Source organism: Aureococcus anophagefferens (assembly GCF_000186865.1).
Source record: "Aureococcus anophagefferens unplaced genomic scaffold AURANscaffold_6, whole genome shotgun sequence".
Lineage (NCBI taxonomy): Eukaryota > Pelagophyceae > Pelagomonadales > Pelagomonadaceae > Aureococcus > Aureococcus anophagefferens.
In genome coordinates this window covers 1,966,559-1,983,564 of record NW_008705566.1, presented here as the reverse complement: position 1 = coordinate 1,983,564, position 17,006 = coordinate 1,966,559, and the positions used below count along the sequence as shown (strand labels likewise).

Here is a 17,006-nt window from a genome sequence, read left to right as displayed (position 1 = left end):
GGCGACGCTCGACGACGGGCCGCTGATACTCCATCCAGCGCGCGAGCCGCAGGGCCGCGAGCATGCTCGACGCGTTGATCAGCCGCGTGTAGTCGCAGGCGCCGCAGGTCTGGAGGCACTGCGCCACCTCCGGGTCGTGCACCGGCAAGTGTTCCGTGACGCAGTCGAGCGCTCTCGTCGACGTCGCGAGGAGGAGGAGAGTTCGAAGCATGCAGCGCGCTAGCGCCCAGGTGGGCAGCCTGTGCGACGACATTGAGCGCCCATGCTATTGAACTCAGACTTGCTAGGCCTAGGCGAGGTGGGCAGCCTGTCCCCCGACCATGCGCTCCCGCGTAAACACCCTCGAATTGCACTTCTCAAGGTCTCATCGATCACCGCCTCGCCGAGCTCCAGCTCCTCGTCACTCGCGCGCCGCGGCACGATGGCGCTCCCGGGCATGGGCGATTACGACAGCGACGGCGACGGCGGCGGCGCGTCGGCGGCCGCGCCCGCGGCGCCGTCGCCGCCGGCGCCCCCCGGCGAGGACTTTGGCCCGCCGCCGACGACGGTGCTCGCGCGGGTCGTGGACACGGCGCCCGCCGTCGTCGGCGCCCTGGCGGTCGTCAAGCGGCCCGGGTCGAAGGCGAAGCAGGCGCAGGGCGCCTTCGGGGAGATGCGCACGAACCTGCCGGCCGCGCTCGTCCGCGCGCCAGTCGCGGGCCCGAGTCGTTCGTTCGGCGGCGGGAGCCACCTCCAGCAGATGGACCTGAAGGCGTCGAACGTGCACGCGGGCGGGTCCGTGGAGCGCGCGGCCATCGAGGAGTGGTCCTTCGACGAGCAGTACCACACGTTCCAGAGCTTCGGGTACGCGCAGGACGCCGCGGGCGGGCAAAAGCTCGTCGGCGACGGCGCCGCGGCCGACGCGCCGCGGCCGCGCGCGAAGCGGAAGCGCGGCGGCGACGCGCCCCTGGGCACGGAGGACGAGCACGGCGTCTGGGCGCCCGAGCCCGAGCACATCGACGAGGACGCGCCGGAGGACCTCGCCGCGCGCAAGGCGGAGATCGCGGAGGCCGTCGCGAAACCCAAGTCCGCGACGCGCGCCTACGACCAGAACGAGGACTTCGACCGGCGCGACGAGCGGAAGATCTCGCATTTGCTGCCGGCGCGCCACGACCGCGACACGACGGCCATCGAGGCGAAGCACGCGTTCCACGGCGACGCGATGCGGGACTACCAGGGCCGGAGCTGGACGCGCCCCAACCTCGGCGAGCTCCGGCCCAAGGTCGACGACGACCACGACTGCTTCATCCCGAAGCGCTGCGTCCACAAGTTCACGGGCCACGGCAAGGGCGTCCAGTGCATCAAGCTCCACCCCACGTACGGCCACTTGATGCTGTCGGCGTCGATGGACGGGTCCGCGAAGATCTGGGACGTCTACAACGACCGGCGCTGCCTCATGACCTACGCGGGCCACGCCGAGGCCGTGCGCGACGCGACCTTCAGCCACGACGGCAGCACCTTCGCGACCTGCGGCTTCGACCGCTTCACGCGCGTCTGGGACACGGAGACGGGCGCGGCGCTCCACACGTTGACGCCGAACCGGAAGATGTGCTACTGCGTCGACTTCTACCCGCGCGACGACAAGATCCTCCTCGCGGGCGCTTCCGACAACCGCATCTACCAGTGGGACCTGCGGGCCAACGAGGAGATCGTCCAGGAGTACAACCACCACCTCCAGCCCGTGAACTCGATCACGTTCATCGACGACGACCGCCGCTTCGTGTCCACGGCCGACGACAAGAAGATCTTCATCTGGGAGCACAACATCCCCGTGCCCATGAAGTACATCTCCGAGCCCCACATGAACGCCGTGCCCGTCGTCGAGCTCCACCCGTCGACGAACTTCTGGTGCGGCCAGTCGCTCGACAACACGATCGTCACCTACGGCGCGCGCGACAAGCTCAAGCAGATGCGCAAGAAGACCTTCAAGGGCCACCTCAACTCGGGCTACTCCTGCGGCATCACCTTCAGCCCCAACGGCAAGTTCATCGCCTCGGGCGACGGCGAGGGCAAGCTCTTCTTCTGGGACTTCAAGACGACGCGCGTCTACCGCAAGCTCCAGGCCCACGACAGCGGGCCCTGCATCGGCTGCGCCTGGCACCCGCTCGAGCCCTCCTGGGTCTTCACCTGCGGCTGGGACGGCCTCATTAAGCTCTGGGACTAGCCTGGCTCTGTGCGCCGCTGCTGCGGTGGTGAGCGACCGGGACCGTCGTCGTCGGAGTCGTCGTTGGCGTCGTCGTCGTCGTCGTCGTCCTTCGACTTCGACTTCTCCTCCTAGAAGGACGCCTCAAAGGCTGCGGCAATTTTGCGGCACCACAAACATCGCCAGAGGACCAGCAGCTGAGCCGACAAATTCGAGCGAGTGAGCGCGCGCCGACGCAGCGCACGCCGTCCGGAGCCGCTTCGTACGCGACCTCGTCGCGTCGTCGCGTCGGCGCCGTGGCTGAGGACCAAACGTCGAGCATGTGCCCGCCGCCCGACGCCTTCGACGGGCTCGAGGCCGAGGCGGGCGCCCTCGAGGGCCAGCTCGACGAGGCGCTGCTGAACATCAGCAGCGACGCGTCCCGCAAGACGCTCATGGTCGCGCGGGACGCGCTGAGCAAGCTCTACGGCGCCGCGGAGCAGCTCACGCTCAAGGTCGACGGCTGCGGGGGCGGCGGCGGCGGCGACGCCGCCGCGCGGCGGAAGGCGCTCGTCGAGCGGTGCGAGGCGCTGTCCGAGGCCTGCGTCGAGGGCCGCGAGCGGCGCCTGGCGTCGGCGCTCGCGTCGGCGGCGGACAAGCAGCGGTCCGCGGGCAACGAGCTCTTCGCCAAGGGCGACCACGCGGACGCGTCCGAGCGGTACGCGGCCGCGCTCGAGCTCACGCCCGACGACGCGCGGCTCTACCTGAACCGGGGCCTCTGCTGGCAGAGTTTGAAGGAGTGGGCCAAAGCCGCCGCCGACGCCAAGGCCGCCGTGAAGCTCGACTGCGGCAACGCCAAGGCCCACTTCCACCTCACGCGGAGCCTCGTCGCGCTCGGGGAGGTGGAAGCCGCGGCCGTCGCGCTCGGCAACGCGCCCGCGGAGCTCGTGGAGAGCAGCAAGTCCCTCGCGGAGATGAAGCAGAGCACGATCCCCGAGGCGGCGAAGAAGCAGGCCAACGGCTTTTTTATCGCCAAGGACTACGAGGCCGCGCTCCCCCTCTACACGTTGGCCGTCGACCTCACGGCCGGCGCGGCGCACCTCTACCTGAGCAACCGGAGCGCCTGCTACCAGGCGTTGGGCAAGTGGGCCAAGGCCGCCGAGGACGGCAGGGCCGTCGTCGCGCTGGAGCCCTCGTTCCCCAAGGGCCACCTCCACCTCGCGCGGTCGCTGAAACAGTTAGAACGCAAGGACGCGGCCGTCGAGGCCTGCGAGTTCGGCCTGGAGCACGTCGCCGACAAGGACGCCGCCGCCCTCAAGGAGCTGCTGGCGTCCCTAAAGCCCAGGGGCGCGGCGCCCAAGGCGCCCTGCGCGACGGCGAAGGCGCTCCGCGACGCGGGCGCGGCGCTCTACAAGCGCGGCGCCTACAAGGAGGCGCTGACGCAGTACACGAAGTGCCTCTCCACGTCCGACGACGAGCGCGACGCCGTCTACGCGAACCGCGCGGCCTGCTGGCTCATGGTCAACGACCCGGACCGCGCGGCGAAGGACTGCGCCGACGCCGAGGCCGTCATCGCGAAGCGTCTGGACGACGACGAGGCGCGCGAGGCGCTGCCCGGCGGCGAGCGCGACCGGCTCACGACGTCGCGCTCCAAGGTCGCGAGCCGGCGCTGCACGGCGCTGTGCCGCTTGGGGCGCTTGGACGAGGCCGCGGCCGTCGCGGAGCGAGCGTTCGAGTCGACGGGCGACGCGGGGCTCAAGAAGAAGCGGAGCGAGGCGGGCCAGTACCTCGAGCTCCGCGGCGCCGGCGACGAGGCCGTGGGCCGCGGCGAGTTCTCCCGGGGCAAGCGCTGCTTCCTCAAGCTCCGGGACGAGTGCGGCGTCACCGACGACCCGCTCCTCCGCCTCGCGCTCGCGAAATGCCACGTGCGGCTCAAGGAGTACGACGACGGCTCGCGCGAGGCCATGCAGGCCCTGGCGTCGAAGCGGCTCCGGGGCCAGGACCTCGTGGAGGCGCACACGACGCGCGCGGACGCCTTGGTCGCGGTGGGCGACCGCGACAAGGCGGCCGCGCACGTGTCCGCGTGCCTCCAGATGGACCCCGACGACGACGCGCTCAAGACGAAGCTCAAGAAGCTCCGGCGGGGCACGAAGGACGCGGAGCGCGTCAAGGGCGACGTCGAGGCGGCGATCAACAAGGGCGACTACGACGCCGCGGTGAAGGCGGCGACGGAGGGCATCGGCATCGACGAGGACGACAAGAAGCTCCTCGCGTCCATGCACGTGCGCCGCGCCAAGGCCTACCAGCTCCTCGCGTTGAAGGCGAAGCGCCAGCCCACGGGCGACGAGAAGAACGCGTCGCTGAAGGCGTGCTGGCGCAAGTGCCACTCGGACGCGTCCGCGGCGCTCTACCACGCGTCGCCGGGCTCCAAGTCGGCGTTCCTCCTCGGCGCCGAGGCGCTCCAGGGCCTGGGCCGCTACCAGGACGCCATCAACCTCCTCGAGCAGTGCCTCGAGGCCATCCCGGAGACGAAGCAGGACCGCGCCGTCGTCGGCAAGTACAAGGAGGCGCAGTTCCTGCTCAAGAAGGCGAACCGGCCGAACCTGTACGCCGAGGTCGGCCCGGATTTGGACGAAAATTCGTCGGAGCAGGAGATGAAGAAGGCCTACAAGAAGGCCGCGCTCAAGTGGCACCCGGACCGGTTCTCGACGAAGAGCGACGAGGAGAAGAGCAAGGCCGAGGTCCAGTTCAAGAAGATCAACGACGCCTACGAGTTCCTCACGGACCCGCAGCGCAAGAAACTCTGGGACCAGGGCCACGACCGCGAGGAGGTCGAGCAGAAAATCGAGATGGCGAAGCAGCAGGCCGCGCAGGGCGGCATGCGCGGCGGCTTCCCCGGCGGCGGCGGCTTCCCCGGCGGCTTCCCCGGCGGCTTCCACCACCACTAGGCGATTTTCCTCCGAGGCGCGTAATATCGCTTACTCTTCGCGCTTCCGCTTCTTCGGGCCGGCGACGAGGCTCGCGGCGTAGAGCGCGATCTCCACGGACCGCGGCGACCAGTCAGGGCCGAGTGTTGCCGCCTTGGCCTCGAGCGCGTCGAGCAGCGCGCGGTACTCGTCCAACCCATAAGTCTTCTTGTGCGCCGGCGCGCCGCAGCAGGCCTCGAGCGCGGCGTCGCTCATGATCGCGAAGCGCGGGTCCGCGGCGGCGAAGATCACCGACACCGTCGCGACGCCGACGCCGGGCAGGGACATGCTCCCGAAGGCCGCGCCGCAGTCCGCGGACGATGACGCCGCCGCGAGCGCGGAGCGCGGCGCGCGACGCCGAGCGCACGGCGCCGTCGTCCGCGGCGTCGACGAAGCGCATCAGCGGCCGCATCTTGCCGCGCGTGAGCTTGAACGACATGACCGTCTGGAGCTCTTTTTTGGTGAGCTCGCCGTTCTTGCGCAGCGTCTTCTCGAGCGCGACCCACTTGGCGTGGAGCTTGTTGAGGTCGCCGTACTTGGTCTTTTTCGTCGCTTGCTTCGCTTCGAGGGACGCGAGCGCCGCGCTGTAGAGCTTCGGATCGTCGGAGCGCCACAGGGCGGCGCAGGCGCCGGCGTCGACGGCGTCGATGAGGCCCATTGGTTTTGGTGGTGCGAGGCTGCTACGACTGCACTCAAAGCGCTCAAAATGAGCTAGATGGCTGCTACGACTGCGATGCAAAGCGCTCAAAATGAGCCCTCCATACCCGCCCAAGTGTTGAATCTGGCATCTTTCCCTCAATCAAAAGCTGGGGGCCTAGGCACGGGGATACTTGAAGATCCCCTTGGCCTAGGCCTTGACCCCCTGCTCTGAGGGCTGCGTCGCGTGCGCCGGACAGCCGGGCCTCGTTCGAATCACCTTCACAGATCAGCGGAGCACTCGAGAAGATGTCCAACCCTCCTGCGTTCACCAAGGCGTCGAATTTGGCGATCTGCAGCGGCTGCGGGAAGGGATTCCACCCGAAAAACCTGCGCTGGTGCCGGGGGTGCATGGTGGACCGGTATTGTGGATTTAAGTGCCAGAAGGCGCACTGGAAGGCGCACAAGCGCGATTGCGCGCAGCGGCGGCGCGCGCGGAAGGCGCCCCACAAGGGCACGTCGACGAACGAACGCGGCAACGCGCTCGTGACGCGCTTCGAGCGGCTCTTGGAGCGGGGGCGCGCCGGCGAAGCCAAGGCGGCGCTCGACGAGGCGCTCGCGCTGGGCCACCCGCGCGCAATGCACATGAAGGCGCGGTGCCTCGTCGACGAGGGCGACGTCGACGGCGGCATCGCGCTCTTCGAGCAGATGATCGTTGCGGGCCTCGGGGACGGGGAAGGGGGCAGCAACGCGGGCCTCTTGGAATACAACGCGGCGCGGGCCCTGATGCTGCGCGGGTCGCCGAGCGACTGCGGGCGGGCGGTCGACCTCTTCGACGTGGCGCTGGGCAAGAAGCCGACGAACGCCGGGGCCATGGTGATGAAGGGCGTCGTCCTGAAAATGCTGGGCCGCCGCACCGAAGCGCTGGCGGCCTTCGACGACGCCATTACGGGCTTCGGCGAGAACTTGCAGGAAGCCTCGACCGCGCATTACAACGCGGGCGACATCCGCCTCGAGGACCACGACCTTGTCGCCGCCGCGGAGCACTTCCGCTTCTGCGTGCGCGCGCACGCCAACGATCACGCCTCGCGTCGGAAGCTGATGCTCTGCGAAGCTCCCCACCTAGCTTGGCTCCTGTCGGCTGCTTTCACTCTCGGCCCGTGCCTCTGCCTCTACTGCTTTTTCGGGCCGCTCGCCAAGAAGATCGCTATCGCTGGCGCCATCCTCTTTTCCCCGGGTCTTTTTCGTCGCCTCCGGCGCAACCTGCACAGCTCCTAAGTCGAATTAGTCACCTAGATTAGTCACCTCCCCCGGGCCGGCGGCCGCGCTTCGAACTGGAGCCGCGTCGCGACGACGGCCCCGGCGTCGCCGGGCTCGATGACGACGAGGTGGACCTCGCCGCCGGACCCCGTGTCGCAGGCGATGCCCGCCTCGATGGCGCAGCGCACGACGCCGATGGCGTCGTCGCGGGACGCCGTCGGCGCGTGGCGCGCGGCCTCGATGCGCGCGATCGCGCCGAACTGGCCGCTGCCCATGGCCGCGTACTTCGACGACGCCGTCGCGCCGTCGGGCTCCACGCGGTAGAGCTTGGGGCCGGTCGCGTCGACGCCGCCGAGCACGAAGCCGCACTGGAGCCGCGACGACTTGAGCCGCCGCCGCAGCAGGCCCCGCGCCTCGTCGACCGTCGCGACGTCGACGGCCGCGGGCGCCGCGATCGCCGTCGTCGCCGCGCGCAGGCCCCGCAGGCGGATGTCGAGCGCCACGTGGCGCGTCAGCTCGTCGGCGTCCGCCGCCGTGCCGCAGCCGCCGGCCCAGCAGTTGCCGCAGAGCGGGTGGAGCTTGTCGCAGGACGAGTCGGCGATGATGGACCCCGTCGTCGCCCGCGAGTCCGCGCCGAGCACGACGCCGTGCTCGAAGACGACGCCGGCGAGCGTCGTGGCGCGCGTCTGCCGGAGCAGCAGGGCCAGCGCGATGAGGTGTCGCGCGGCGCCCATTATTGCCTCAAAAAATTGCTCATCTTGCAGGGCAACAAAAACGCTGCCCTTCCGGTTTGCGGCAGCCAACACGATGATCGCAACCTTCGGGGAGCGGCAGGACGAGTTCCAGAAACACACGGTCTGGCGCGGCGACCACAAACGCAGCGCCTTCAACGCGGCGCTCGAGGCGGCGCGGCACGCGGCGACGCGCTGCCAGCGCGCCAAGTACAAGGCCGCCAAGGACGCCGAGGCCGCCGCGGCGCGCGAGGCCGAGGCGGCGGCGGCGGCGCGCGCGGCGCGGGGCGACGCGGGCGACCTCGACCCCGTGGCGTCAGCGAAGCGGCGCATCGCCGCCTACAAGCGCGACCAGACGCGCAAGGCCGAGGCCGCGAAGCGCGCGGCCGCGCGGCCGCGGCCCGACGCGCTGCCCTGGTACGACAAGGCCAAGGCCGCGCGCCTCGCGACGCGCGAGGCCGCGCGGCGCCGCGCCGCCGCCGAGGCCGCGGACGCGGCGGAGCGCGCGAAGAAAGCCGCCGTCGCGGCGCGCGTCGCCAAGGTCGACCGCGTCGCGACGCGGCGGCGCCACGACCGCCTCGGAAAACCGGAAAAGGGGTCCTACGTCCTCGTCGCGGAACCCGCAAAACACCCCAAGTCCCTGGACTGGCGGCCGCCGAAGGCGGGCTGGACGCCCGGCCCCTTCCGCAACGCCAAGGCGACGAGCGCGGAGCACGACCGGCTCTTCGGCGCGCCGCCGCCGGTGGCGAAGCGCGCGCTCAAGCTCGTGCGCCTCCGGGCCGCCGTGGAAGCCTTCTCCGGCAAAAAGCGCGACGGCCCCATCGCCGCCAAGAGCCCCGGCTGGGCCAAGGTCGCGACGGCGTTCCGGCGGAAGCTCCGGAGCGACGGCGCGTGGGTCGCGCGGCGCCAAACTCGGATCCTCGCGTCCGTCGAGGCGCTCCGCGGCCGCCTCGCGGCGCTCGGCTACGACGCGCGCTGGCACAAGGTGCGCGACGGCGCGTCGTCAAAATCAAACTCGCCCCGCGGGAACCTACTCCTCGACGACGACGTCGCGGACGACGTCTCCGACGTGTCCTTCTCGCCCGTGAAGGGGCCGCCGCCGGAGAAGCCGACGCTCTTCAAGCGCGTCGACTCGCCGGACAAGGACGCACTGTCCTACGCCGACGACGACAGCCTCCGCCCGGCGCCGGACTCGCCGGAGCCGGGCGCGCGGGAGAAGGCGACGCACCGCGTCGACCTCGGCCCCGCGCCGCGCCTCGGCGACGACGACGACGACGACGACGACGACGCGCTCATGATGTCCGAGGAGGACCTCATGATGTCCGAGGACTTCAAGCTCCAGTCGAGCCAGCAGAGCGACGCGTAAGGATTCGGCTTTCCTTCCGGGCCAGTGCTGGCGCGCGACGACGCACCTGGCCGACGCCGTCCGCCGGCGGCGCCGGTTCGGCTCGCTGTTCAAAAGCTGCTTCGGTGCTTCCGCGTGCCTGTCCACGCCTGCGCGCGCCACCCCGCCCGCCCACCGCCACCGGAGACGACCATGTCGGCCTGCCGCTACACCATCGAGTACGCCAAGAGCGGCGCGGCGACGTGCAAGAAGAGCAAGGAGAAGATCCCCAAGGGCGAGCTGCGCATCGGGAAGATCACGCAGATGGACCGCGGCGACGGCAGCGAGCCCATCGACATGTGCGGCTGGCACAAGCTGATCCCCTTCTTCCAGATGATGAAGGGCATGCGCAAGACGTCCAAGTTCGTCGAGTCGTCCGACGACCTCGCGGGCTGGGACGACGTCCGGCCCGAGGACCAGGCGCTCGTCGCCAAGATGATCTCGGACTTCCACGACCCCGACGTCGACTGGCCGCCGAAGCCGCCGAAGAAAGAGAAGGCGCCGAAGCGCGAGGCCGAGGGCGGCGACGCCAAGGCGCCGACGCCCAAGAAGGCGAAGCCGTCGCTCCCGCCCGTCGAAGCCGAGACGCGGTCGGGCGTCGCCATGGGCGACCTCCGGGCCATCGCCGAGGAGCTCGCGGGCCGCTGCAAGGCCCGGGGCGCCAACGTGCCCGAGCTCGACGCCGCGCGCCAGCAGCTCGGCCCCATCTGCCGCGACCTGCTGACGCCCGACGGGACGCTCGACGTCGCCGCGGCGATGGCCGCCGCGGAGAAGCTCTGGGGCGTCAAGAAGGCCGTGGACTGCGCCGCCGAGGGCAACGGCGCCCTCGCGTCCGCCTTCGCGGAGCTCGCCGAGTTCGAGTTCAAGAAGGGCGAGCGCATGAAGGGCGCCGCGTACAAGAAGGTCGCGAAGGCGCTCGCCGAGACGACGGACGAGATCACGTCGGGCAAGCAGGCCGCCAAGCTCCCGGGCATCGGCAAGTCGTCCGCCGCGAAGATCGACGAGTTCCTCGAGACCGGCGCCATCGCCAAGCTCGAGGAGTACAAGAACGAGGTCTAGGCCCCCGCCGAACTCCGCCCCCCTGTGCTCACTGTTGTGCCCCCCGTCGACGCGCGGTAGCCGCGTCGTAATCCGGCTAGACTCGTCGCGCCGCGGCGGCGAGCCCGGGCCAGAGCGCGGCGGCCCGGGCCTCCTCGCCGCCGTCGACGGGCGGGAAGGGCAGGTGTGCCTCGGGGAGGTCGCCGTCGGCGATGCGCGTCCCCGCCGCGGCGAAGACCATGACGTTGGCCCGGTGCGCGACGTTGCGCGGCGGGAGCCGGGCGCGGAGCCACGCCGTCGTCGCGTCGAGGTAGCGGAAGCCGCGGGCCTCGACGAGCGCGCGCCACTCGCCCTGGGGCCGCGGCGCGACGTGGCCCTGGTCGTTGACGTCCGACGACGCGGAGAAGACGAGGGAGCCCGCGCAGACGTCGCGGAGGACGTCGAGGAGCGGGCCGTGCGCGTCCGCGCGGACGTGCTCGAAGACCTCGACCGTCAGACAGACGTCGTGGGCGCCCGCGAGCGCCCGGCGCAGCGCCGCCGGCCCGCCCGGGGCCGACGCGTCCAGGGCGACGTAGGACGCGCAGGCCGACGCCGCGATCGCCCCGTCGAAGCCGTGCATGTCCCCCGGCTCGACGCCGACCGCGGCGTCGGCGCCGCACCGGCACGCGTAGTCGACGTACATGCCCAGGCCGCTGCCGAACTCGAAGAGGTTTCGCGGCCGCAGGGCCGCGACGAAGGCCGCGAGGGGCTCGTCGAAGTTGAGGCCGTGCTCCGCGCCGAGATGGCCGTCGGCGGACCAGGCGCCGCCGCCCGTGACGTAGGCGCGCGCCTCCGCGCGCTGTTTCGCGCGCGGCGGCGCGAAGGCGAGGTCCGCGTCGCGGTAGACGTCCGGGCCCGTCGGGAGGCGCGCCGCGCAGGCGTCGGCGCCGTCCGCGGCGACGGCCGCGCCGCGGGCCGCGAGCGCGGCGATCGCGGCGGCGTCGACGCCCGCGCAGTCCGTCACGAAGACGAGCGTGGCGTTCTCCGGCACGCCGCAGGTCGCACGGCCTCGGTAGAAGCGCACGACGCCGGCCGGGCAGCCGGTCGCGAACGCGACGGCGACGCCGGCGAAGGCGGCGAGCGCGGCCGCGCCCGCGTTCGCCGCGCCGCCGCCGAAGAGCGCGACGCGGTCGGCGCCGCCGCGGACGGCGAGGGCGCGGCGCAGCGTCCGCGAGCCGTCCAGCGACGCGTCGCCGACGAGGAGCTCGAGGTCGCGCGCGACGCGGCGGTCGCGCGCCGCGGCCGCGCGCGCCGTCGCCGCGCGCGCGATCTCCGCCATGACCATGGGTCGGATGCGCGGCGCGCAGCGCGGATCCCGCGCCGCGACGGCGCCGCAGACGGACGAGAGCGTCTCCGGCGAGAGCTCCGCCGGTGCTATCGGGTCGTCGAGGTCGACCCAGCCTTCGTAGTTGAGCGACACGGCGACGCCGTCGTAGTCGATCGTCAGCGCCGCGTCGCACACGTACTCCCGCGCGGTGCTGGCGACGGCGCAGCACCAGGCTGCCGCTATGGCGACGCGGAAGCGGCTCCCCATCGTTTCGTCTACATCGTTTTTGAGGTTCACATTGATGGTCTCCTTGCAGTCGCCGAGCATGGCATTCGAGACTCGAGCGAGAAGGCTGCCCCGCTGTCGCATGGGCACGTCGAAGCTGATGGGCAGCCTCCGCTGCGGCTGGGCGCGCGCGCCGCCGTCTTCGATGCAGCACCCGCCGCCGCCGGCGTCGTGCGCATCCTTCCCGCAGCACCAGTGGACGCAAGCGACGTCGAGTCCGACGCCTTCCTCGAGGAGGCGCGCCGCAAGCTGGCCACCGACGGCTTCGTCGTGCTCCGGGGCCTCATCCCGAGGGACGACGTGCTCGCCGCGCGGCGCACGGTGCTGCGCGCCTACGACGCGCGCGGCGACGTCGTCGAGCCGACGAGCGACACGCTGCTGCCCGGCTGCGGCGCGGGCTGCGTCCCCTTCACCGAGGGCCGCAACGAGCTCACGCACAGCGACGCCATGCTGCGCGTGCTCGCGGCGCCGCGGGCGGCGCGCTTTTTCGAGCGGTTCTTTGGCGAGTCGGCGCTGACGCTCGACTACAAATGGCTCCGCGGGGTGCCGCGCGGCGTCGCTACGGGGTGCCACCTCGATCGGGTCTACATGGGACGCGGGACCGAAAGGCTGATGACCTGCTGGATCCCCCTCGGCGACGAAACGCCGCTCGACCTCGGCGGCCTCGCCATGCTCGAAGGATCGCACGACCCGAACGGCCCCTTCCGGAAACTCCACGCGACCTACGGCGCCATGGACGTCGAGCGCGACGGCTTGCAGGGCTCGGGCTGGTTCACGGAGGACCCGTTGGAGATTTCGGCCCGCTTCGCGCCCGACGCCACGTGGCGCGCCTGCGCGACCTACGAAGCGGGCGACGCCGTCGTCTTCGGGCTCGGGCTGTTGCACATGTCGACGGCGAACCTCACGGACCGAGTGCGGCTGTCGGCGGACGTGCGCTGGCAGCCCCGCTCCGAGAAGGTGGACCCGCGCTACATCGGCGCCGTCGACGCGGCGGACCGCGTCGCGTCGGGCGCGCGTGCTGCGGCCGACGGCGCCGCCGCCGCGGGCAGGGTGAGCATCGGCGACCTCAAGCGGCGGTGGGGCTTCGCGCCGTTCGTGGCGCCCGTCTAAAATGGAGTGTGTGAAACCGGAAGGCGGGGCCGCGGCCGGAGCCCAAACTCGGAGCGTCGTAGTGCACTGTTTACCGGAAGGCGGGGCCGCGGCCGGCCGTAGCGCGGCCCAAAGGGCCCGACCCTAGACGTCGAGCATGGTCTGGAACGCGGAGTCGATCTCCGCGACGAGGGCGTCGTAGAAGGCGGAGATCTTGTCGTCGGGGTCCTTGGGGTCGACGAACTTCGTGTCGACGACCTTCTGGATGATGGCCGCCTGGGCGGTCTTGATCATGGCCCAGGTGACCTTGGCGTCGGGCGGCGAGTCGGCGATGGCCTTCTGGCAGTGGTCGTAGAAGGCGATGATGCACTTGAGCATGCCCACGGATTTCGTCAGCGGGCACGTGAAGTCGTAGTCCGTGAAGGCGTTCTGCTGGAGAAAGTCCTCGCGGATGATCTTCGCGACCTCCATGACGACCTTCTGGTCCTCCGAGAGCGACTCCTTGCCGACGAGCTGGACGATCTCGGAGAGCGAGTCCTCCTGCTGGAGGATCTCGCGCGCGCGGTTCCGCGTCGCGCCGTAGGACGCGTCGAAGTCGTTGAAGAAGGGCTCCAAAACGCGCATGTACTTGGTGTAGGAGATGAGCCAGTTGAGCGACGGGAAGTGCTTGCGCTGGGCGAGCTTCTTGTCCAGACCCCAGAAGACCTGGACGATGGACAGCGTCGCCGCGGTCACGGGGTCGCTGAAGTCGCCGCCCGGCGGCGACACGGCGCCGATGACCGTCACCGTGCCCTCGCGGCGCGGCGACCCGAGGCACTCCGCGCGGCCCGCGCGCTCGTAGAACGCGGCCAGGCGCGCGCCGAGGTACGCGGGGTAGCCCGAGTCCGCGGGCATCTCGCCGAGGCGCCCCGAGATCTCGCGCAGCGCCTCGGCCCAGCGGCTCGTCGAGTCGGCCATCATCGACACGTTCATGCCCATGTCGCGGAAGTACTCGGCTAGCGTGATGCCCGTGTAGATCGACGCCTCGCGCGCGGCCACGGGCATGTTCGACGTGTTCGCGACCAGGGCCGTGCGCTTCATGATGCCCACCTCCTTGCCGTCGATCGTCGTCGTGAGCTCCGGGAAGTCGCACAGCACCTCCGCCATCTCGTTGCCCCGCTCGCCGCAGCCGACGTAGATGACCGCGTCGCTGTTGGAGAACTTGGAGATGGACTGGGAGATGACCGTCTTGCCGCAGCCGAAGGCGCCGGGCACCGCGCACGTGCCGCCGAGCACCGACGGGAAGATCGCGTCGACGACGCGGAGGCCCGTCGTCAGGGCCTGGTTGCCCGGCATCTTCTGCACGATGGGCCGCGCGCGGCGCACGGGCCAGAAGTGGGCCAACTTCAGCTCGTGGGTCTGGTGCGTGTGCTCGTTGTAGACCTCGAGCACCGTGTCGCTGATACTGTAGGAATCCTTGCCGTCGGCGCTGTCGCCGTAGACCTTGACGACCTTGCCGTAGACGTTCGGCGGGCACATGATCTTGTGGGACGTGACGAGCTCGTTCTCGTAGACGGAGCCGAAGATGTCGCCGCCCGTGATGAGGCTCCCCTCGCGGAAGGCCTTGGACGGCGTGAACTCCCAGAGCTTGCTCTCGTTGAGCGGCGGCACGTCGACGCCGCGCGGGATGAAGACGTCGCCCGTCTTCGACCCGATGGTCTCCAGGGGCCGCTGGATGCCGTCGAAGATCTCGCCCATGATGCCCGGGCCCAGGCCCACGCTCAGGGGCTTCCGCGTCCGCAGCACGGGGTCGCCGACGCAGAGGCCACTCGTGTCCTCGTAGACCTGGAGCGACGCCGTGTCGCCCTCGAGCTTGATGATCTCCCCGACCAGCTTCATGTAGCCCACGCGCACGAGCTCGTACCTAAGAGCGACGCGGGGTGAATGGTACCGCGCGTTTCTCGCGGCGAAAGAGATGGTGTTGCGCTGCGTGCGCGCATGGCCGCGCCGCTCATTTTTTCAGCGATGACGAGCGGGCCGGACACGCGGTGGATGTAGCCATAGTCCGACTCTTTCACGTCGTCCCAGTCGGCCATGCTGCCGAGCGCCGCGGTCGAGAGCTCGCGTCGCCGGCGCCGTCCAACACGAGGTGCCGGGAGAGCCGAGCCTGCCCAGAGGCTCTCCGTAAATCCTAGCGGACAAAAGATTGACGACCCCCGGCGGGATTGACAAGTCGGCGACGGCCTCAGCTCTGCTCGCCGCTTGTCGATCGAGTATGGCGACTGCGTCCTATGAAGCGCGCGGGTTCACGGGAGAGAGTCGACGTTCGCGGCGCGGCGGTGGTGCGGAGATCAGACTTACGGCAGCGGAGACGACGCCGCCGCCGCCTCGCCGTTTTCAGCGAGGCGAGCTGCTCGTCGCGCTCTGCGAGACGACGCGCGGCGCCGCGGCGCCGCCCGTCGCCGTACGACTGACCGCCGGGCCCCGCCGCACGCTGCTGGGGCCGCCGCGCGCAGAGAGTCTGGAGCTGAAGACGTCGCGCGAAGACGGGGAACACAATTACCGCGGCGGCCGACCCGATCCGCTCCCGATCCGTAGGTCTCCGATGGCGCCCGCGAAGAAAGCCGCCAAGAAGGGTGCCCGCGCCAAGGGCGAGGCCCGCGAGGCCCGGTTCTACCCGGCCTACGACGTCGTCGCGAAGAAGGGCGCGCCCCACGCGCAGAAGCCGGCGAAGCTCCGCGCGAGCCTCCAGCCCGGCGCGGTGCTCATCCTCCTCGCGGGCCGCTTCCGCGGCAAGCGCGTCGTGCTGCTCAAGGCCCTCGACAGCGGCCTCCTCCTCGTCTCCGGCCCCTTCTCCGTCAACGGCGTGCCCATCAAGCGCGTGAACCCGGCCTACGTCATCGCGACGTCGACCAAGGTCGACATGGCGGGCGTCAAGGTCGACGCGAAGCTGAACGACGCCTACTTCAAGCGCGCGCCGGCGCCCAAGGCCAAGAAGGACGCCGAGGGCGACTTCTTCGCCGCCGACGCCGCCGCGCCCGCGCCCGAGCTGTCGGACGAGCGGAAGAAGGACCAGGCGACGCTCGACGCCGCGCTCGTCAAGGCCGTCGACAAGACGCCCATGCTCAAGGCCTACCTGGGCGCCCTGTTCACGCTCACCAAGGGCATGAAGCCCCACGAGATGATCTTCTAGGCATCCCGACCCCGCCGACCCGAGGTCGCGCGCCGAGGCGCGCGCGCGGCCGAGCCTAGTTTCTCTCGAACGCTCTCTCTCTCTCTCGTGCTCTGGGGTAGCGCGTGGTGCGGCGTGCGCTCGTTGTTCGGCGGCTCGTGTATGATGCGTCGCGGTTGCGGCCGCGAGCGCGGCCACGGCCGCTCCGAGTCGGTCGCGCGGCCGCCGGCGTCGCGCGACGCGCGCCCTGGGCTCTTTCGAGCGAGCATCTGATGATGCACGCGCTCCTATCGTCGAGCGCACGGCTATGCGGCGGGCGCGGGCGAGTCGTCGACCACTTGAGGACTGCAACAAGGCTGCAAGTTGCAACGACCCGAAGTTTTTTCGGGCGACAATCCATTGTCAAGCCTGGACTGCCTCATCGCCGCTGCCATTGCCAAACCATGGTGAAACAGAAGAAGATGCAAAAGGTCACGAATGTGAAGCGCCAGAAGATCGAGAAGCCAGCGCCGAAGCTCGAAGTGCTGGAGAAGCCGCTCGAAGTGCTGTCGGACAGCGAGGAGGAGCTGGCTGCGCCTGCACCTGCAGCAGAGCCTGCACGGGCGCCCGCTGAAGACGAGGACGACGTCGCCGACGAGGGCTTCGTCGCCGACGACGACAGCGTTGCAGGCGAGGACGCCGACGAGAGCGCTGAAGAGGAAGACAACGAGGACGACGAGGACGACGAGGACGACGAGGACGACGAGGATGACGCCGCCGAGGCCAAAGAAGCCGCCGCCATCGCCGACGCCGCCGAAGACGCCGCCGGCGCCGCCGAAGACGCCGCCGACAGCGAGGAGGAGGAGGAGGAGGACCCGGCGTGCGAGGAGGGCGACGTCGTCGTCGCGTGCCGCGACTGCTCGGCCAAGTTCGTCTTCACGGCCGGCGAGCAGGAGTTCTTCAAGGAGAAGGGCTTCGACGGGACGCCCGTGCGCTGCAAGGAGTGCCGCGCGGCCAAGA

General features: G+C 70.6%; 5 protein-coding genes across 5 annotated transcripts; 3 read left to right on the top strand and 2 right to left on the bottom strand.

Moving 5' to 3' along the window:
* Window positions 1-739: 739 nt before the first annotated feature.
* AURANDRAFT_23948 (hypothetical protein) lies at window positions 740-2,203 on the top strand (the record flags this gene model as incomplete). The annotated part of the gene is made up of 1 exon (XM_009037520.1): window positions 740-2,203. The coding sequence occupies one exon, from the start codon at window positions 740-742 to the stop codon at window positions 2,201-2,203; it is 1,464 nt and encodes a 487-aa protein (XP_009035768.1).
* Window positions 2,204-4,740: 2,537 nt separating this feature from the next.
* AURANDRAFT_8836 (hypothetical protein) lies at window positions 4,741-5,001 on the top strand (the record flags this gene model as incomplete). The annotated part of the gene is made up of 1 exon (XM_009037164.1): window positions 4,741-5,001. A coding segment is annotated over one exon (261 nt), but the record flags the coding sequence as incomplete, so codon positions are not given.
* A 2,063-nt stretch (window positions 5,002-7,064) lies between these two features.
* AURANDRAFT_24138 (hypothetical protein) lies at window positions 7,065-7,757 on the bottom strand (the record flags this gene model as incomplete). Its single annotated transcript, XM_009037364.1, has 1 exon — window positions 7,065-7,757. One exon carries the CDS (start codon window positions 7,755-7,757, stop codon window positions 7,065-7,067), a length of 693 nt encoding a protein of 230 aa, XP_009035612.1.
* A 5,177-nt stretch (window positions 7,758-12,934) lies between these two features.
* Window positions 12,935-14,982, bottom strand: AURANDRAFT_37110 (hypothetical protein; the record flags this gene model as incomplete). Its single annotated transcript, XM_009037363.1, has 2 exons — window positions 12,935-14,759; window positions 14,834-14,982. The coding sequence occupies 2 exons, from the start codon at window positions 14,929-14,931 to the stop codon at window positions 13,001-13,003; spliced, it is 1,857 nt and encodes a 618-aa protein (XP_009035611.1).
* A 521-nt stretch (window positions 14,983-15,503) lies between these two features.
* AURANDRAFT_6122 (hypothetical protein) lies at window positions 15,504-16,025 on the top strand (the record flags this gene model as incomplete). Its single annotated transcript, XM_009037132.1, has 1 exon — window positions 15,504-16,025. A coding segment is annotated over one exon (522 nt), but the record flags the coding sequence as incomplete, so codon positions are not given.
* Between the last annotated feature and the right edge of the window lie 981 nt (window positions 16,026-17,006).